The sequence below is a fragment of the Mus caroli genome, chromosome 1 (assembly GCF_900094665.2).
Source record: "Mus caroli chromosome 1, CAROLI_EIJ_v1.1, whole genome shotgun sequence".
NCBI lineage: Eukaryota > Metazoa > Chordata > Mammalia > Rodentia > Muridae > Mus > Mus caroli.
The window spans coordinates 86,042,932-86,064,511 of NC_034570.1; the positions used below are offsets into that span (position 1 = coordinate 86,042,932).

At 44.0% G+C, this 21,580-nt stretch overlaps 1 protein-coding gene across 1 annotated transcript in view; it reads left to right on the plus strand.

Annotated features, from left to right (window-relative positions):
* The window catches only part of Farp2 (FERM, ARH/RhoGEF and pleckstrin domain protein 2), a 104,399-nt gene that overhangs the window by 56,718 nt on the left and 26,101 nt on the right, over positions 1-21,580 (plus strand). The window contains exons 6-13 of the mRNA XM_021168209.2: positions 692-789; positions 2,198-2,312; positions 2,988-3,135; positions 7,435-7,530; positions 9,461-9,624; positions 9,915-9,983; positions 10,760-10,817; positions 12,806-13,064. Of these exons, the coding sequence (XP_021023868.1) occupies positions 692-789; positions 2,198-2,312; positions 2,988-3,135; positions 7,435-7,530; positions 9,461-9,624; positions 9,915-9,983; positions 10,760-10,817; positions 12,806-13,064 (1,007 nt within the window). The remainder of the gene's footprint in view (positions 1-691; positions 790-2,197; positions 2,313-2,987; positions 3,136-7,434; positions 7,531-9,460; positions 9,625-9,914; positions 9,984-10,759; positions 10,818-12,805; positions 13,065-21,580) is intronic.

Sequence of the window (21,580 nt, forward strand, 5' to 3'; positions counted from 1 at the left end):
CTGCCTCCTCTGCCTCTGCCTCTGCCTCTGCCTCTGCCTCTGCCTCTGCCTCTGCCTCTGCCTCTGCCTCTGCCTCTGCCTCTGCCTCTGCCTCTGCTGTGCTGGAAGGGGTGTGCCATCATGCTTAGGCTCATAAATGCTTTCAGGTTCCCTTCTGTATTTACATCTTCACTAGTGGTATTTTAAAGTGTTTGTGTCTTAGATTCTAACCAAGACAAAATATTATCAATCTGCTTGAAAGTATCTCAGGTACATTTGAAACTGTCTTAATTGTGCATTTCTGCTCTTTCATCCAAAACTGTGAGTGCAACTCTGTAATGTGAATTTATGAACTTGTTAAAGGTATTGCTTTGGAGAGTGTGGTTGTGTGGGTCAGTGGTATGCCTGAGAAGTCTAATTTCTCTATCCTGTTGTCAGACAGAAGTCCTTCTGTGTACTGAGCACTTTGTGTGTGCTCTGACGTGCATGGCTCAGTCTGATGAAGAGATCTGTGTTCTGACCTTTGGTGTCTGCTTGTTTTGTGAAAGGGCTTTTGTGAAGTTGCCTGCTCTTGGAGGGAGGGCCCTGCATTTTGCTCAGTGTTGAGTGTTGCTGCTTCCCAGAGCTTGTGTGCTCTCTTATAGAGGTATGTCTGTACTATGTCCAGAGAACTTTTGGAGTTGATCTGCTCTTGCTTCGAACTTCTTTCTAGGTACCTGTTTGCCTTGCAACTCAAGAGAGACCTCCTGGAGGAACGCCTGACCTGTGCGGCCAACACTGCAGCCCTTCTCATATCCCACCTTCTGCAGTGTTAGTATCTTCACATGGAGAGAAGCTCGGAGAGGCCCGGTCCTGGGCTCAGGCTCTGCAGTCCTGGGCTCAGGCTCTGCAGAGCTGCCATTAGTTGATGTGCTCATGAGTAATTGACACACCTGGTTGTTAAAGAAATGGGCGTTTCCTTAGATGTATAGGAGGAAAGCTAACATTTGTAATGTACAATAATAGCTCTGCATATAGAATCAAGTTACATTCATTCTTTAGAGTTGTCTCTCGCTGCCTGTGCTTTCTCGTTTCCCTTCCCAGTGCTGGGAGAGAACACAGAGCCTTGCACATGCTAGGCAGACATTCTGCCACTGAACCACAGACCTAGCCCTGGGGTGTTGTGTTGGCTTTGTTTATGTTTTTAAGCAGCTCGGCCTGGCCTTGAACTCACCTTGTGTCCCTGACTGACCTCTGCCTCCATGCCCTATCTACCCTTATCTAACTTAACAGCAAACCATATCCAACCCCAGTCAGGCTGTAAATCAGACTCTCAGCACACCCAGGAAAGGGCCTCCAGAGAGTATGTTACAGCCCTGCTGTCTAAACATTAACAGTGAAGGGAAGAGAACTCAGGCCTTTAGTATCGTTTATGAAACAAAAGATGATAAAGATATAAAACTAAACTTACTTCAGAAATAAACTGTGAAAAGTATAGCAAGAGATTCCAAGATACGGGTGCATGCTTACAGGACTTATGAAGCTATCATAAGGAGAGAAAGGGAAGGACACACCATGTCTAAACTCATGATGAGGCCATATCAGTGTGGTTATTATGTGCAGGCAAAACATTCATACACATAAAATAAAAATAAATCTTTTTAAAAATTCAGAAAACTAGGAAGTTTTTTAAGAGTTGAAAAGCACTTGAGGGGAGGAAGAAAGATTTAGCTTGTGTTTTCTAATGCAAAGTAATGATTCTGGTCATAGTATCCATGGAACAATTGATGTGTAAACTGGTTTTTTAAAATAGTAAGCCAGGGCTAGAGAGCCACCTCAGAGGTTAAGAGCACATGCTGTTCATGTGTCCTCGGGCTGTTCCTAGCACTCACTTGGTGGCTCGCAACCTTCTGCGGCTCCAGTCCCAGGCATACAATGCTTTCTTCTGACTTCCTTAAGCTCTGCGTGTGCATGGTGCGTGTATGTGGTACATTCCATGCAAGCAAAACACTCACCATAAAATGTTTAAAAATTGCTTAAAACGTAAAATAAAGACAGTAAGTCATTATACTCAGGGTTCACTGTAAACTCTCATCAGAATTTTTGAACTTGAGGGAAAATCTCAAACCTTTTTGTGATTACCTCTGAACAGCATATTTAGAAAAATAAAATATAAAGCATTTGCATGCACACATACCATTTATTTCAAAACCCAAGTGACAAGTTTGTCTCTTCTCAGCGGAAATCGGAGATTATGATGAGACCCTGGATCGAGAACACCTCAAAGCCAATGAATACTTGCCCAACCAGGAGAAATCTCTGGAAAAGATACTAGACTTCCATCAGAGGCACACGTAAGTCAGGAGTGAGGTAATGTAGTTGTAGCTACATTGAAGGTGGTTAACCAGGAGCTGTTGTTGTTAAGGCTTTTGAGGAATTTGAGCTGAAGAAACAGTGGTTGTTCTCTGATCTGAGAACATACAACAGCCCAGTGTGGCTCTAACAGAGTAAGTAGAGGGAAATCCCCCAATCAGGGTCCAGACATTGGGCATGGGGGAGCCTTTCCTTGTCCCAGATGTGACTTCCTGTGAGCATCTCTTTCCTGCAGGCTGCCTAATGAGATGTTGGCCACATTCACTTCTGTTTTCTGGGGATGTAGTGTGGGCTGTGGACACATACATAGCATGTTACATGTTAGGAGACCTATACGTCGATAAACCAAGTTGTTTTGCAATGATAATAAAGATACCAGTATCATTTATGACATTTCTTCCAGCTTACTATTTGGTAGCTAGATGTGTTTACATATAACTTCAAGTAAGTTATATGCAAACTGACCACTTAGTGAATTTAAATGAAACATTATACCCTTTGCATGCATAGAAGTGAAACATCTGCCTTCTAAAAACAGTCTTCCACTTTGCTTTATTGGCTACTTTATCTAACATTTCCTGACTTAATTTTTAATATGCTTTGACTCTTTTTTACACCACAAGTATTTTGATATGTCAAAATGTCCTTCTGTGTAGGGGCCAGACTCCTGCAGAGTCAGATTTCCAGGTGCTTGAGATTGCAAGGAAGTTGGAAATGTATGGCATCAGGTTTCACATGGCTTCTGACAGAGAAGGGACCAAGATTAATCTAGCAGTTTCTCACATGGGTGTCCTGGTGTTCCAGGTAGGTGGATGGGCAGGGAGGGGACATAGTAGGCCATCCTAGTGCATGGTGGGTTGATACAGTTTGTTGTTTCTGTATTTGTTAGTAGATTTTTGTTGCGAGGAGTGAGTGCTATGTGTGAAAGAGAATCTTGGCATATAACCTGATCTGACCTCTTACAATGAAGAAGCTGCTTTCCTGTCTCCCTCTACCACAGTAAAACTCTGCTCACTGTCCTGGAACTCATGACCCCCACCCCCCAGGACTGACCATTGCCCAAGGGATCCATTCCCTTCTCAGTGTTTATTCTAATGTTGAACCAGAGCCACCCCCTAGGGTCTTAAACTGGGGCTCAGAATCTTGTCTGCAGGGCTATGAACAATCTAGGGGTAACAACTTTGCTGGGCTATGAGAGCTTTTGATGACAGGGGCTGAATTAGATACAGGGAGCCTGATAACAGGAAGTCAGGCCTTTCTGTATGAAGAGCAGTTGCAGCCCAGCTGGCAGACCCAGGGAAAGCAGTACAGGGGTGTCCCCCTCAGTAGTATGTGCCAGAGGTTAGAAGCAAGGCACCTCCCTGAAAATGGGCCAGATTGACAGGAAACTGGAGGCTCCTCTGAAAAGCCCAACTCCTGGCACCCTTAGGTACTGATGCCAGTACCTGCAGAAGCAATACTAGTGTGGTGGCTTCTCTGAGAACCTGAGGACTGGGAGGGATAGCACAGAGAACCCATTTGTCCTGAACCTGGACTCACCTTTGTCAACACTTGAGTGCACTCAGTCCCTGCTTCTGCCACAGTGTCTTCTGAAGCACAGGAGAGTAAGTGGTGGGGCTGCGTCAGACTGTCCCCAGCAGCTGACTATGGTCTTGTGCTCTAGCAGGGGTGTGATTTGGCCAGACAAGTATAGTTCTGTGATTGTGTGATGTTTGGAATTCTAGGGACTCTTTAGAGTAGGTATGTAAATGCTAGAGCCCCAATAGGAAGGTTATTGGTTGGTTGTTGGTTGTTGTTGGTTGCAGTTTGTTAAGTAGTTGTACACAAAGAAGAAACCACAACAAGAAATTAGATATCCTGACAGCAAAGATCAAATTTCCCCCAAGGAACTCAATTCCCCATCAGCAGGAAGTAGGCTAATGGTAACTGAAAGAACCTAGTGGGGAAACCCCGACTCAATTCCCGATTCGGTGTGCACCCAAGAATCATGAACAGACCGTCTTGATGTAAATACAGAGGTAGTTTAATGGTGGAGCTCAGGGTCGAAACGTATCTCACGCAAGAGACAGTGGATTCGACCACGAGGCTTGAAAGCTAGGGGTTTTTATAGAAAAGAGTCTGGGGCTGGGGGAAGGATTGCCCCAGTTTCACGTGATTGGTTCATTTAAACATCAGCAGGAAAGAATTGGCGCAGTTTCACATGATTGATTGGTCCATTTAAACATCAGCAGACTGTACATGCAGATAACATTTAACTTAGGTCAGAAAGGAGGAAGATAGGGAGGCGCCGGGCCAGTCCGGACATGTCATTGTCTTTATCTTTATGGCCAAGCAGCCTCAGGAATGTCTTAAAGACGGCCCGGCCATGTCCTGGCCTGTTCTGCTATGTTCTCAGCCCCAGGTTTCAAAGCTCACAAACAACTCTTTGGGCCATTTGACATAAATTACATGAATCACAGGTCTCAAGTTTTATTTTCTTTCAATAACGTCACCCCTTTTTCTCCCCTGGTTTTATTCAGGGAGTTCTTTCCTTTCCCCTTTATCCTTTTTCCTTCCTATCTAGTGTTAGGGGCCCAAAAGGGTGGAAGAAAGAACAACCTACAACATAGTTAAAAAAAAAACAGCAACAAAGAGGCATCTATCCTTATTCCTCAGACCTTTATATGCATTTCCTACATATATGGTGTTTCTTTACATAATCACAGTACACTTACCACTGACACCAGTAATACAGTTATCCCAGTTGTTAGGGAGCTGAGTCGAGGGATCACAAGTTCTAGGCCATCTGGGACAACAAAGCAAGCTTCAAAGTAAAAGAAATTGGCATGCCAGCAGCATGGCTCATTGTGTAAACTTGCTTACTGTCCAACCTGATGACCTGAGTTTGATCCTAGAACCCACATGGAGGAAGAAGAGAACTGACTTCTGCAACTTGCCCCCTTACCTCCACATATGTGTCATGGCACGTGTGTACCCATGCACACACACACACATGTGCATGCACACACACAAACATTCACAAAATAAATAATACATTTTAATATTTAAAAAGTATAAGATCAAAAATTAAAATAAGATCATTTTATTAATAAAGTATCCATTGTTTTGTCAGGCCCAGTGGTGATATGCTTTTATAGCCTTGTTCCTCCAGGACGGAATCTAGTCTAAGGCCAGATGAATAATTTACCTATCACATCTTCAGTCTCAGTCCATTGAGTCTAGATCATTTACTGTGGTCTTCCCTTTTTCATTATGTTTTATGACATTGACATTATTGAAGATTCTTTCTCTTTTACTTCTAATAATACAGCCCTCATTGTGGCTTATTGGATGTCTATTAGTTCAGGTAACATGTTCCCAGTGGAGCCCCTAGGAAGTGTCATACCCTTCAGGGCTTCATACCAAGAGACACAGACAGCCATCTGTCCTTACTACTGGTGGATTAAACCTCTGTGTGTGTTCTGATACTCTTTACTACAGAGTTAGTAGTTTGTCTCTTTCATCTGAGATGTACTTTAAAACCACATGGCCATTCATATCTCTTCAGATTTCTTCTTAATGTAGCATTCACTGATGACTGTCACCGAGTCCTAACCCATAAAGTCACAATCCTGGCATTTTAAATGCACGCATGGGAGCAAAGAGTCACAGGTACCTGAGGAAGTCTGTACCCCAAAGTACAGATAGTAAATGTTTTTAGAAGAAACAGCCAGTACCAGAGATGGAAGAGATGGAAAGACAGAAAAACCTTAGGAGGGCGTAGCTCGTCACCTACCAGATTCTAGCAAGCAGAAAAGTATGTGTGTTGTGTCCATGAGAAGCAAAAATGTTCTTCATCAGAACTATAAAATTCTTCTTTTGTAATTTTGACTCTAGTCTTATTTGTAAGAGTAAAATTCTAGAAAATAACCATCCGAAGTCCATTTAAATAAGTCATATGCTTCTGTATTGTGGGACAGTTGCACATTGGAGAGGGAGGCTTTCTAGAGAGATACTCATTTGGAGAAAGATTCAAAACTCAATATAGTGTTCTATTATTTGTGGGGAAGTCACATGCACACACACACACACAATTGGTTATTTTACAGATCCTACAAAGGGTATGCAGCCTACAGGCTCAGTTAAGAATGAGAGGGAAGTGTTACTGTGGACTCATGCTGCTGCTTCAGGCTCTGAGTTTTGTTAGTCTCTTCCTATTACAGAGAAAACAGCAATTCCTAAAAACAAACCAGAGGGCTTGAGAAAAGCAAAGGAAGAACAGAAGTTATAAGCTTAGAGACAGGATTAGGCCTTCAGAATGGCTCAGTTGATAGAGGTGCCTGCTGATCTGAGTTCAGTTCTCAGGGCCCACATGGTGGGAGGAGAGAACCAAGGCCCGCCCACAAGCTGTCCTCTGACCTCCACACCTGCACTGTGGCACAAAAAAATAAGTATGTGTAATTTTAAAACAAAGACAATGTGGAATAAGATTGGCACTGTTGAGCTGGGCATGGTGGCCCACACCTGTCTTATAATACTTCAGAGGCAGGCAGAAGAAAAACTGAGGAAGCTCAAAGTCAGTTTGGTTTACCTAAAGAGTTCCAGGCCAGCTTGGACAATGAAACTCTCAAAAAAAATAATAATAAAATAAAAATTAAAAAAAAGAAGTGATGAGGCTAGAGAGATTGCCTAATGCCTAAGAGTGCACACTGGGGTTCACTGGTTGCTCTTCCAGAGGTCCTGAGCTTGGTCTTAGTAGTCACAATGAATGTCTCACAACTACGTGTAACTCCAGCTCCAGGGGACAGACAGTTCTGGCCTCTGTGGACACTTGCACTTATGTGCGTGCGCACACACATACACAAATACACATAATTAAAATAAAAGTAAATACAATTTTAAAAGAGTACATACTGTTCTTGCAGAGGACCCAAATTTGTAAGAAAATTGTATCAAAGAAGTAAATCACAGTGCAAAATAAATAGTGTATTTGTTGGTGGCATTTGGATTCAGAGGTGTTAGAGGTGAAATGGTGACATGTCACTTGACTTGCTAGGTTGCTTTTAAGGATGTAACCTAAGTCAATACAACTGTACCACTCTGTGTCTGTCTGTGATATTTCAGGGTACCACCAAAATCAATACCTTCAACTGGTCCAAAGTCCGTAAACTAAGCTTCAAGAGAAAAAGGTTTCTTATCAAACTCCACCCTGAGGTCCATGTAAGTATTATTATGAAACTTTTAATATTGTTAGGCAATTTAATCCAACAAAAGTTGGGTTTTTTGGTTTTTTGGTTTTTTTTTTTTTTAAAGCATTTGGTATAAAATCGGGTCACACATCTGTAATCTCACCACACCAAACACAGAGGCAGGAAGATCGTTGCCCCCCTGGAGTAAACTATCAGGCTCTGGCCTGAGGGTTTCCCATTCAGCAGGCTTGGGCTGGGCCTAGGAAGATGTATGGTGAGGGTAGTCAGAAAGAACCCTTCAGCAGTGCGAGTGAGCACCTCTGCCCAGACAGAGCTAAGGGGCCGCCCCATTCTTCCCAGGTGCTTTGAATTGAGAATATAATCTCTGGGGCTGGAGAGATGATGCAGTGGTTAAGAGCACTCATTACTCTTCCAGAGGGCCTGGCTCAGTTCCCAGCACCTGCATGGTGGCTCACTAGTGTCTGTACCTCCAGTTTCAGGAGGTCCAACCCCTTTTCTAACGGCCTCCACAGGCTTCTGCATATATGTATACGCACACACAGAGACACATAAAAAAGATGACCTCTTGCTAGGTCTAATTGAAGAATTCTTGATTATCAAGAAATAATAAAAAGAATCCTTTTTTAATCAGGAGGTGGGGAAGGAGAATTATGAAATTTGAAATCAGCTTAGATTATATAGCAAGAGCCAGTCTAAACAAAAGAAAACAACACCCTCCTTTATTGAGAGTTTTCAATCAACAACAGCTGACAAATTAATAAACACATTGATTAGAAATAGAAAATGTAGGGCCAGAGAGATGGCTCAACGATGAAGAGCACTGGCTGCTGCTCTTCCAGAGGACCGGGGTTTAATTCCCAGCTCACAATTGTCTATAACTCCAGTTCCAGGGGATCTGACACACAGACAGACACACTTGTAGGCAAAAAACATGAAGTGCATTTGAAATTTTTTTTTTAATTTTTTAAAGAAATAAAAAAAGTAACCATGTAGTGTGATCATTGGGGAATTCAGTACTTTGAGTAAAATGTTTCAATTGTGTTTTCTTTCTTCAAAGGAAGTTAGGAAATAATAGCTCAGCTAAAGCAAGGCAAGGCTGGAGTTTGAGATGCCACCTGGGTGAGCTTAAGGATACTCCAGTCTCAGGAGTCTCAGCCCTTGGCCCAGCCAGAGAGTGTTTCTAAGTCCCTAAGAAGCACATGGGGTTTTGTCCAATCCCATGCTCTTGTGCAGTATAGACAGTACTGACTTTAGTAGAGACTTGAAAGCATATGTCTGTCTGCCTGTCTGCATGTGTCTGTGTTTTCTTGGTTGGTGGGTTGGTTGTTTTTGTTGTTACTTTGTTTGGTTTTGTGGGGTTTTTTGTGTTGTGCTGACTGACTGTACAACTGCCTGATTCTCCTGCCTCAGATTCCCAAGTGCTGTGATTATAGCCCCATGCTAACAGACCCCACTAGAGAAAGGGTCTGCTATTTACTATTTCCATAGTTCTCTACTCCTGTGGATGAGAATATGCAAATTAAAGGCTTCCTTTTTTCTCTGTAAAAGGTGTTTCTTGGAAGGTAGAAGAGAAACGCTGCAGTTTACAAAAGCAACTATTGGAATGGCATGTATTCAAGTAGCATTTAATCCCCATGCACCTGAAACTTTAAGACTAAGTAGAAGATTCTGAAAAGTGATTTGGTAATATATACCCGAAGGTTCAAAATGCATGTGATCTTAGAGCCCAGAACTTCATTTTTAGGACAGCAGTGGTTTTCTCATGTTGTTTGTGAGCCTGAACACTGTAATTTGTAGTTCTCTAAGGCATGTGACACCATGCCTGTATCTACTTTTTGATTTTGAAACTGGCTGTTGTATGATCTGCTTCTGGGCTTGCTTTCTCTTCTCCAGTATGGTATTATTGGACTTGCTTCCTGAAACTTTGTATTTTGTTCTAGGGGCCCTACCAGGACACGTTAGAGTTCTTGTTGGGTAGCAGAGATGAATGTAAGAACTTCTGGAAGATATGTGTGGAGTACCATACCTTTTTTAGACTCTCTGACCAGCCTAAGCCAAAGGCAAAAGCTGTCTTCTTCAGCCGAGGCTCCTCCTTCAGATACAGGTAAGACTGGCCTCAGCTGCAGAAACAGCTGACCACTGGGGAGAGGAAAGAGATGGAGACAGGGAGGAGGTGCCATAGGCTAGGTAGGTAATTGTATTTAGGAGTAGTTCTTGTGAAGGAGAATATATAGGGGGAATAAAATCAAATATTCAAACTATGAGAAAATAGGCTTAACAAAAACTACCCAGAAAATCCAAGTTATTTACATTGGGCCGTCTTACTTCTGTTCTTAACTCTAAAAGGTAATGCTCTGAGTTACTGCTTTGTTTTAACTGAGCCTTTATTTGTAGTGGAAGAACTCAGAAACAACTAGTAGATTATGTCAAAGACGGTGGGATGAAGAGAATTCCATACGAAAGGTAAATGCTGTAGCATTGATATAAAATGTGAACCTTTAAAATTTCTGTTTTATTTAAAATTTTATGTGCATATGTATTCTGCCTGCATTCATTTCTGTATACCACATGTGCGCTGTGCCACCACTGCCTGTTTTGTTTTTGTTTTTTAAAATGGGTTTGTAGTGTCTTCACGGAGATAACTGCACATACCAATTTGTAGTTTCTGAACTGTAGAGCGCATGTGTATGTGAAGGTTTTACAGGGCCTTTTCTCCCATTGCTGTGATAAAATACCTGGCAAAAGCAGCTGGAAGACTGGAGGAGGGCTGATTTGACTTACAGTTCCTGATTTCAGTGCCTCACAGTGGGGAGTCAGAGCTGCAGGCTCTGCTCTAAAGGTTAGGAACCTCTCCCAGGGAGGGATCCATTCACAGTGGGAAGTTGGGCAGCATACCTCTCAGAGACATACCCAGAAGCTAAATGATCCCTCACAGGCTTGTCCCCTAAGTGATTCCAGGTCCTGTCACATTGACAGCTCTAACCTTCATCATGTGGTAAACAACCTTAAAGTTCATGTGGAAAATTGTATCCCTCTTGGGTTTCTTTCTTATTTTAATTACTGGTTGCTTTTCCTCTGCCCATTTCTAGCTTCCCACCCTGTCTGGTCATATTCTTACTTGAGCTTTTCTCATGGATGCAATACAGACTTGAGGTTCTAGGAAGAGGCACTGTGAGTGGGATGATGGCAGACAGGGAGATGAGGAGGTTAAGCCTCACAGCATATTCTCTGTTTTGCAGACGGCACAGTAAGACTCGGACATCTCTTCATGCTCTGACTGTAGATCTGCCTAAACAGGTTCGTCTTTTCTGGTTGAAACCATAAGCAGTACTAATTACCAGGATGCAGTGTTCTAGAAGGTCCTCTGCTGTGTTGTAAGAAGGCTCACACGACTTAATGCACACTTCTGACTTCACGATGAAACCCTAGATGACAAGACAGCCCTGAGCTCTGCACCATGAATCATCATAGCGTGGTGCAGTCTGCTAGGGTGTGCAGGTGACTCCTAAATACACTGCAGCCTCTCCATGCCACTTTTAAAGGCCCGCTAGTGAAGAGGGTGCACGGAGACATGGGTGATGGAACACAGTATAAGACTATGCTGTTGTGAGGTGTGAAGGAGTGGGAGGAGAGCTAAAAGGATTTAAAAGCTGTTCAAAGTAAAAAGCAGGGAACAGCTTTACATCTCTTGTGTTTGGGTGGATTATAACTGTTATTAAAGCAAAGATGCAAATAGTTGTGCACAGGTGCATAGGAAAACATTTGGCAGGGATGGCCCAGTGAGATATCAGCTGCTCTATGCCAGCATGATGAGCCATAAGTGACTAATCTGTGTTTCAGGTCTGCCTATTACCACTTCATATTTGCATATTAACCCCCACACTCAAGCATGCGTCCTGCTTTCAGGAACCATTCTATAACTGTTTCCTTGTGCTGCCCTAGTTTCCTATGGATAGTTCATGCTGTGCAGTTTGTCATTGTTGGTGGTCTATTATTTATACTGAGCATAGTTTCCAAGAGCATCTTTTGGGCCCTGTATCTTAGTGCTTGTGTGCCCCCCATCTTTTAACTGAATTTTAAAGGATAGTCTAAAATTTACATTTAAGCTTTTAGTTATCTAATTTATTTTAAAATCCAGAGAAAATAAAGAAATGTGATTGAGTGATTAAGAAAAGGCAATATGCCAATCATGGTGAGTGACACCTAGACTCTCAACACTTGGGAGGCTGAGGCAGGAGGCTCAGGAGTTCAAAGCCACCTGGGCTATGTGAAAGACACTGCCTCAAACAAAACAAATCTAAAACCAGGCAATATGATAGCCATTGGTAAATAGATTACTTTTAAAGCATGACCAGCTATTATATTTCTACAAGGCTAGTTACTGGGCCCCTGCAACATCACTTGCATTTTCCCCATGCTGTGATGTGACACACACACACCCCACAAGATGTATTGCTTATGGACATGTTGCCCTGGAAAGACTCAGTCCTATGAGGGTGTATTTGATTCTAACCACTTGTTAGTGAGGAACCCTGGCATGATTATTTCCCTGCCCCGTAGTGCTTTCTCCCCCAGCAGTGAGCCTCTTCTCCCTCATTTTTGGGTCCACTCTAGCACTTTCAGAATGTCTCAGGGCTTGTACACCACTGATGTTGGCCAAGGGCATCCTAATCAGTGATTTCAGCCTTCCATTGCACTCAGGAGTGGGCTGCTATGTGTACCCATTCCTTAGTGATGTCATCTCTAGCACTCACGATCAAGGACCATAAGCATGTGCGTGTCACCTGGTGTCTCACCATAGTGGAGGTCAGGCTGAGTAGAGAGATGAATGCCCACATGTATGTGTTTATAGATTTAGGATAAGAAGGGCTACCACAAAACCCTTGTTCCATGTCATCTGGTTCTCCATGGTAGCTTCTCTTCTTTACTATGACATGTCATGCTGCAAGAACATGGGAAGAGAGTTAAGGTGTTATAAGCAGAAAACAAGTCCAGGATGTTACGTGAGTCAGGTTGCAATACTGTTCATTTCTAAGCCAGGCATGGCTACACACATCTATAATCCCAGAGTCTGAGACTAGCCAAGACTACAGTGAGAATGTCTCAAAACAAAACCCAGAGCCTCCCTTAGAAAGGGAAAATGTACCCAGAGCCCTCCAGGAAAGTTGTCAGCAGACGCGTGCTGGAAGTGTCTATACTTCCCAATTGGCTTTACTAATTTTTAATAGTGTTATGTAATTTTATATGTTCCTTTTCTCTTTTCTTTTCTTAATTTTGACCCCCAGAGCGTCTCCTTCACCGATGGCTTGAGAACTTCTGCCTCCCTGTCTTCAGCAAATGTCTCCTTTTATCCACCCCCTAGTTCTTCTTTGTCCCCTCCTGGTCTGCCCAATTTGAAGGACAGCAGCAGCTCCCTTGTGGATCCTCAGGCTCCCCTCATCAAGAGCACAGCAGCAGAGAGAAGCAGCAGACCACCATCATCTGACGGCCCCAGCACACAGTCGGCCCATCTCCCTGGACCCCCTGTGCTCCAGCCTGGTCCAGGTGCTGGGTTTTGTGGTGTTGTGAACAGCCATGGTTCTGCTTGTCCCAGAGGACAGAGGCTCAATGCTGCAGACATTAGCAAAGGGAGGACAAATAGGGGACTCAAAGCTGTTTGTAGAAATGACAGTAGTGAGGATGAGTTTTCTGCAGGCTCCTTCTTGCCTAGCAGGGAATACCAGGGTGGCCAGCAGTGCCTCCGAGGGATCCCGGTTTTCACATTGACAAACGCACAGCTGCAGGTGTCAGAAGAGTTCATAGATGATGACCCAGCAGACATCTCTTTCTTTGCTGGAGGCTCTGAGGCATTTTCTTTCCCATACAGTTCTTTAGTTCTTCAGGAGTCCCTGTTACCTGTCCAGTCCACTGGGTCCCCTGCTTTGTGTGGTGCAGAGTCTGCCCAGTCCAGCCCAGACAGATACTCTACTGAAGCAGTGGACATGAGTGTAGAAGATGATTTTGAATTTGGGGAAGGGAGTGATTTCAATGGCAATGTACATCCCTCAGACACCTCAGAGTTGTTTGAGGTGAAGGCACAGGCTAGCCTGATGCAGAGTCTGTTGAGTCCTTCTGAAACCAGCTCACTTAGGAACAACCAGTCTGAAAACAGCTCCCTCAGTAACATGCCGCTGCATGGTGGGTTTTCTCTGCATACATCCAGCTCAGCCAATCAGTCTGAGGCCAGCTCCATGGTCAACTTCCCAGCCTGCTCAGTCCGCTCCGAGTCCAGCTCGGCCTTCCAGTTCTCTGACATTATCGACCAGTTAGAGCAGCTCAGCTACCCACCCACAACAGCCGAGGGCTCCAGCAGCACAGACTCAGACTCGTGGGACTCTGAGGCTGAGGCGCCCCTGGACATGAACCTCTTCTTCAGCAACCCCTTTGCACAGTCAAGTGGGGAGAGAGTCCCTTTCAGTTTCCAGCCCAATTTAAAGAGTTCCACTCCAGGAAACCAGATAGATAAAAACCCATCCTGACCCCCTCCCCAGATTCCTTTATAAAGAGATGCTAACCCCCACTGGTATATAGTTAGAGATCAGAATCCTTTGCTTCAGACATAGAAAGTGAATACATTCATGCTAGATAGTCAAGATTTTTCTAATTACTGGTAGATTATATACTATTTTGAATGTCAAGGAATTAAAGCTCTCATGTGGAGTGATGTTAAAATCTGCACATCCACTCTAAGGTAGAAGGACATTTCCAGCCAGTTCCTATAGTGACAGACGAATTGGCCTCTGCAGCATTGCCTTTTTTGACACCTGCTTTGAATTCAAGTAAAAACTGGTGCTACACATTTTGAATATTCTGCAGTTCTGATTCTTGTCCATCTGTAGGAGACTGTGTGTTATGCCCCTTGATGCTGCTTTTAAAACGACTCAGGCTTCCCATGATTAGTTAGCATGTAGAACTTGTTTAGTTTATTCAGCCAGCACAGTGTATAAAATCGCTGCAGAATGTTTTGACAGCATCCTATCCCAAGAAGGACAGTGGAGACTGTAGCCTCCTGCATGTAGAGGTGGCCCCGGGCCTTTGCTGATCCCTTGCCCTGCTACTGACTTGTGACCAAGGCTGTGCTGTGTTTAGAGTTGGCTTGCAGGGGCACTGGACTGAAAGCCGCTGTAGGAGTGTGAGCCACTTTGCTTCCTTCTCTTCATCTTAATTACAGGCGCAATAGGTGAAGTGGTTATAGCCAAGTCAAGCCCGATCCACAAGTGAACTCTGAAGGCCATAGCATAAGCTGGTGCGCAAGTCATTTCTTTTGCTGACTTAGCAAGTTCCCTAAAATGATAAGAACATAAGAAATGCCTCAGAATGTACAAGAGTTTGAATCCTCTCTAGGAGTGATGCTGGGTTGCATCAGGTGGTCTGAGGTCCCAGGGCCACCTCCACATGCAGGTTAATATACAATGTTTCCAGTAGATGCTGTTGCATACATGGCTCAGCCCCAAAGCAGTGAGAGAGCTCAGTGAGTATATGCTGAGGTAGCCCTGCTTGGTACTATGTAGACATATTCCAAAGTACTCTGAAGGTCAGGGCTGATGTTCATGGTACAGACAGGATAAAGCTACTGACACGAGACCTAGCCCTGCATCTCACAAATGCTGGGCCAACCCTGACACCAGCCCTGGCCAATTTGGCTATATTTGTCTGGTCCATAGGTTGGGTGACTGTGGGTCTTGTTTGGTTGGTTTGGTGGTGATCCTTTCTGCTCTAATCTAGCAGTACAATAGACATTGAAAGTTTCATTTTTCTCAAAATATCCTGTGGAAATAACTTTTTCTAGTGTGAATTCAGGTCCTTGAACATGCTAGGCAAATGCTTTGCCCCTGAGGTACATCCCAGCCTCCTCTGGGATGGTAAGCACTCATTTGTGTTCATTTGTGAGGCTTCTGGCTCTGTGCTGGGATCGAGTAACTCTGCTGGTCTCTGATGCACTGTGGGCACCTGTCTCTTCTCATTGTATTGGTTAGATTCTGGAAAGGAAGCTCTGGGTAAATGTATCCTGCTTTTATTTCTTTTGGTTTTTGTGGCAAGGTCTTACTGTGTATAGCCCAGGCTGGCCTGGAACTCATACACCTCAAGCTAGCCTTGAACTCATGGCAATCTGCCAGTCTCAACCCCCCAAACACTGGACTATATATGCCCAGTAGTATTTTCATTTCCGTAGCTTCCTTAGACTTGTAGACTACAGCCTCTTTCTTTTATTAGTCCAGACCATCAGTGCCTGCTGCCTTCCACGCATATAAGGCCACACTGCTTAGAGCAGAACTGCTTAAGAGAGTTGGTTTTCTTCAGTGTATCATTCCCAAAGGAAACCTTGGATTCCTGTTATGGAGAACTAATATGTATCACCTCTAAAATGTTGTTCTTGAACCTAGTACCCATGACCACTACCCTGCTCCATCATTGTCACCTAACCAGTGACACTGCTGGGAAGCAGCAGAGTTGTCATTCTTGACTTTTGGGTGGTTGGTTGGTTTGGTTTTTGAGACATTTTCATCCCAGGCTGTCTAGCCAATAATGTCTTGATCTACCTCCTCCTCTAGAATGCCGGGAGTACAGGCATGCATGCTACACCACATCCAGCTTATAAGGTGCTGGCCATTGAACCCAGGGCTCATTTGCTGTTTAAGCAAACCCACCCTAGTATCTGGGCAGCAGATCAGGGATGGTAGGGGTTGTGCCTTTACCAGGCTGGGGTGACGTCATGGTACAGCTGGTGCTGAGGGAGAGGGGTTGTTCCCACCAGACAGAATAGGACCTCCTCTAAGTCAGAGTTTATCACAGCCTCTCCTTGGAGATTCTCAATGATTCTGTTGTCAGCCATCTTCTATTAGGCCTCCTATAACTAGGTTTTGTTGTTTTTTTATTTCTGCTAGTAGAACCTCATTTTCCTCAGACAATTCTTTCATGGCCTGCAGTTAGGTGGGGGCAGGGTTGTCTAAATACCTAAGAGCAAGAAAAGATGTACAATAAGCCTTCGTTCTGCCATTCAGTTCCCATCCTGTCAGCATTGCTGGTATTCGGCCGTGCCCACTCTGTCTCTTCTCAAGTTTGGTTGCAGCACTAGCCCTTTGCAGGGCAGGCAAGCACTTGGCCTGACACTACACTCTACTCCAGTCGCCTGTTTACTGCTCATTTTGAGGCAAGCTCTAACTAAGCTGCCCAGGCAGGCATTGGACTTGTGATTTTCCTGGCTTCGCCTCCAGAGTGTTGGGATTATAGGCATTTACTAACACACTTGCCTTTTCTGATTGGAGGCTGTGGTTCTTCAAAGAAGCCCCTGGTGTGCTTATTATACCTTTCCTCAAAATTCTGAAAGTCTCTGAAACACAAGGTACTCTAGGACATGAGCCTGCATAGTCATTATTTTATAAAATGATAGAGCTCCCTGCTATCACCTAGTGCTGAGAACATACTTAAATCACCCAGTTATCTTTAACGTGGTTGGGCATAGTGCACACCTGCAATCCGAGCACTTTGGAAGTGGAGGAAGAAGGATCTTGAGTTTAAGGCCAGTGTAGACTATATAGTGAGATTTGTCTCAAAATAAGCACTCACAAGCCAGTTAGTGTTTGATCTATTCAAGTCAGGTTACAGGCATGTTCTGCGTCCTGTGTCTGCCTGTTAGATTTTGGTTAGAATATTCCACATCCTATTTTAGCATTGTCTTGTAGGGAAAGCCAGGCAAGCAATGCTGCCTCAGGTCCCAAAGCCTAGACTGACACCCAGGAGGCCAGCCAGGTGTGTGTGTGTGTGGGGGGGGGTCTTTCCCTTATCCCATAGCCCCACATAATTTCCAGTGGGAGAAGGGGCAAAAACAGCATCCCACCATCCCAGATACACCATAGACAATACTGGTGGTGGGCCACATTTGTCATAATTTGGAGAAATTTAAAACAGATCTTAATAATGTTCATAATCAGCTGTGCCATCTGAGTTCCTGCTCATAGTGCCCTGACCTGCCCCTTCCTGGTAGGTTGTAGGGTGTAGGTGCTTGGGCTGAGAACCAAAGGCTGCCATGTCCTGTCACAAGCTACACCTCTCTTCACTGTTCGTGAGCTTTAGAAAATGGTGCAGTTGGCCCAAAGCCACTGAGCCCAGAATGAACATTGAGCCTTCCTTTTTTTCACCTCCTGGTGTTAGCCAGTGTCTCCAGCCTGGGTGTGGTCTAAATAACCAGTCACTGGGAAAGATGCTGAAACTGAAGAAAGTGAATTCATAATTGAGCAGTACATCCTGGTCTGGAATAGCTTCTTAAAGAGGGAAGATCAAAATGCTACTCAGTGTTGGCAGCTTTCTGTCTGTTGGTCTCCTTAGTTATATCCAGACCCTTACTAAAGGGAAGAGTTCTCAAACCCTGATAGGTGTCCTTGCAGCCTTCACGACTAATAGAAAAGGGACCCAGTAAAATGGCTAGTGATTTTAGACCAGTAACCAGTTCTCTTAACTCCCTGCCAGCCCTCCTTCCAGTTTCTAGCCCAGCCCCTTCAAATGTTTCCCCCAATCCTTTGTTCCTCCCTCAGTTCCCCAGCAGTCTGCTTAAACAGTTCCTTCTCCCAGTTTTCCCAATACTCGCAGCTCCAAACCCAAACAACTGTTGCAGCCTATCCGCTCAGCTCAGCTCCTCATGGCTCAACTGTCTCCTAACAATGTCTTCTGCACCAACTGCCGAGTTCTCCTCTCACTCTGCTACTCCCTTCCCTTCAGCCTCAGCTGTCCTGTTCCCAGAAATCCAAGAGGCAACCAGCACTGAAGGTCATAGGATCAAGCAATTCTATAACAGTTAAGACTTTTTAAAGGGCCAGTTGACTAACAACTAAAGATACTTTAAAGGGCCAGGCGCACAAGACAAATCACACTAAAAGACCCAGGTAGAGAACTGTCACAGCCAGTGTGTCCATGCAGAAAAGTAGCAGTGTCAGGTCTGTCCACATAGTCATTATGTTGGTATTAATAGGAACAAGACCCTGAGCTGTCCCCTGTAGTCCAAGGGCATCACCAAGCAGTATCTGTCCTAACCACTAATTCCACCTCTAACAAGGTACTCTGCTTTAGATACATTTTTATTATCAAGTCTATTTTTATATGTAAGTTCCCAAAGTCTCAGTATTTTATATAAGCCACTATGAATATTTGAAGACTAATAGCATAGTTACATAGTAGCAAGATTGTCTATACAGAGATGTGCAGTGTTCCGAATGCACTGCATAATCCTTTGATCTGTCAGGTAGTGGTATGTGCCTTTTATACGGCAGAGGCATTGTCTAGTTGGCATTAGAGTAGAGTGCCCTGTTCTCATTAGCATTTGTATTTCATTTAGGGCAAATGACCAGGGCATGGGCACTAGCACATCCAGGAATGTAGTGTGAAAACTTCTAGATGTGTTGGCTACATCATTCTCATCACTATTGACACGCCCAGTGACCCCATCCTTCCTGAGGGCTTTGGTGCACAGGTGTATTTTCATTCTCTCATACAGTATCCACTGTTCTACCTGAGTGATGGTTATATTGTATCACCCACACTGTGGTTATGATACCACAACAGTGTGCACACACATGTTCTTAACTCTTACACATGTATGTGCCAGCTGATGTTGATAAGTACTGTTTAACCTCAAGGTACACATATTCCTCCAGCTCTGGAACACAGAAGATCTGTCCCTAAAACAGGTACTCCATAGTCAGTGCTACTATTCAGTAGGGAATGTCTGTTCCCAAGTCCATGGAATTGCATCTGCTGTGGTCGCACTTGGCTCTTGTCTTAGGGTTGCACATACAGAAGACAATGTCACCTTTTCCCAGGCAGTAGCTAATGCCACAGTAGTCCACTAGTGCACCAAGCTGTGTCATTTGGATGAAAGCCTATGCATTCACTGTCCTAGGAAACGATGAGAAGCAGAGCCGGGACTTCTTTATGTTGTGAACTTACGCTTTAAAGAGACATTTCTGTTGTCTGGTTTGTGGTACTTATACAATTTGTTCTCCATTGAAATTGCCTTTTATAAATTTACAGATATGTACTGACAATTTTTAATTGTTTATTCAATAAAATGAGGAAATATTTACTATGAATTTTTAAATGGGCCTTTTAGCTTTCTTTCCCTCTAAAGAGTTTTGATTTATATAGGTTACAGATTATTTCACATAGTAAACTAATCCTTGAAATAAGGGCATATTTGTCTAACCCTTCACCAATGTTTCTTTCATTGGCTCTTGAGCAGCAAACAGGCACAATTGTGCTTGCATAGCTTGGCTCACTATAAGTATGGTAATGATGGTAATGACATGGTATTGAAGGCCAGTGGTCGGGGTGGTATCTTGCTTTTTCTCTTCTCATTCTCTGGCTCATTCTGTCTTCACCTGTGTCTAGCTTGTTTCTCTTCCTCCCTCCTCCCCTCCCTCCCTCCCTCCCGCTTCTCCTTCCCTCTCCTCCCCCACTTTATCTCTCCATCTCTCCAGCCTTTCTCTATAATTGTTCCCAGTAAAACTGACTCCACTCTCTGCACTGCCCCTCAAGTAGCTTCCCTTCCCTCTCTCTTCTCAACTCAAGAGAGTTGGCATAGCCTATCCTGTCAAATCTTTCTCTGATTCATCACTTTGTCTGCCACTCAATTAGACATCACTTTCAACATGAGTTCTTCCTTCTACAAACTAACTTTATTGTTTGGGATTAAAGGTATGTACTCTGGGTATGTCTGTATTCCAGCCAGAGGGATTAAAGGTGTGTGCTAAGAGCCACACCACAACTAGAAACAGTTTTCTCTTTTTCGGTAAACAACACAATCTTGAGGTTCACAGTGTGATCAAACATTGTGCATCAGGGTTTTTGTTTTTGTTTTGTTTTGATTTGTTTTGTTTTAGGTTTATTTCTTTACTATGTGCAGTGTTCTGCCAGCATGTATGCCTTCATACCAGAAGAGGGCACCAGATCTCATTATTAGATGGTTGTGAGCCACCATGTGGTTGCTGGGAATTGAACTCAAGACCTCTAGAAGAGCAGACAGTCCTCATAACCTCTGAACCATCTCTCTAGCCCTTGTTGTTTTGTTTTTGTTTTTGTTTTTGTTTTTGTTTTTTGGTTGCTTCTTTTTGTTGTTGTTGTTTTTTATAGTCCTGGTGCTAGAACTTAGGACCTCATCACACATGTTAGGTAAATTCCCTACAACTAAGCTATACCCCTAACTCCCCCCCCCCCACCAAAAAAAAAAATCAGTTCTATTAAAACAAAAATACAAGACTCCAATCCATGTACAAAAGTAAACCACATAGCCTGGTAAGTGTCCTACCTTGACTCTCCCCCCCTCTCCTCCTCCTCTTCCTCCTTCACTCCCTCTGTCTTTCTCTCCCTTCATCCCTCCTCTCTGAAATTAAATACTTAAGTTGGTGTTTTATGCAATGATATTTCCAACCATCATGACACTGCCTAACAGTAGCTACAAGAGAGTCAGCCTCAGGCTCAGTTTCTCCTGCTGTCCCCTGGGTGCACTTGCCAGGACATTCATTTATGTCACATTGGGAACTCTGTACAAGGTGATCATATGAGCACCCACTCTTTGCTCATTCAAGTCATGAGCCTCACTGAAGTTGCACACGTGGGCGTGTTCCTGTCCATGGCCAGTTTGTACAGCTCCTGTAACTGACACCCTTATTCTCAAGTGGAACACACCTTCAGCTCACTCTCAGTTGCTTCCGTGTGATTCTGTGATAGCCTGAAGGAAGATTCAGCCACTGTAGTGGCTTTACAGCTTTATCAGACTCTCTTTGGGTTCCCTCTCCTCGTAAGATTCTAGAGAGCAAAGTATTCAGTAGTTCAGAGCCACACACACCGTCGCGGTTACAGCACTAAAACACCAAGAGGTGGATGCTGGAGCTGTGACGTTCCAAGTTGACCTGGAACTTGATGGCAGCTCCAAAACCCTGGTAGTAGGTCTGCGCGCCTACATGGAGAAGGGGCACATGTATGCTTCCTGTGGAGGCTGCTGGAGCAGGACTGCTGACTGCTGGGTGCCT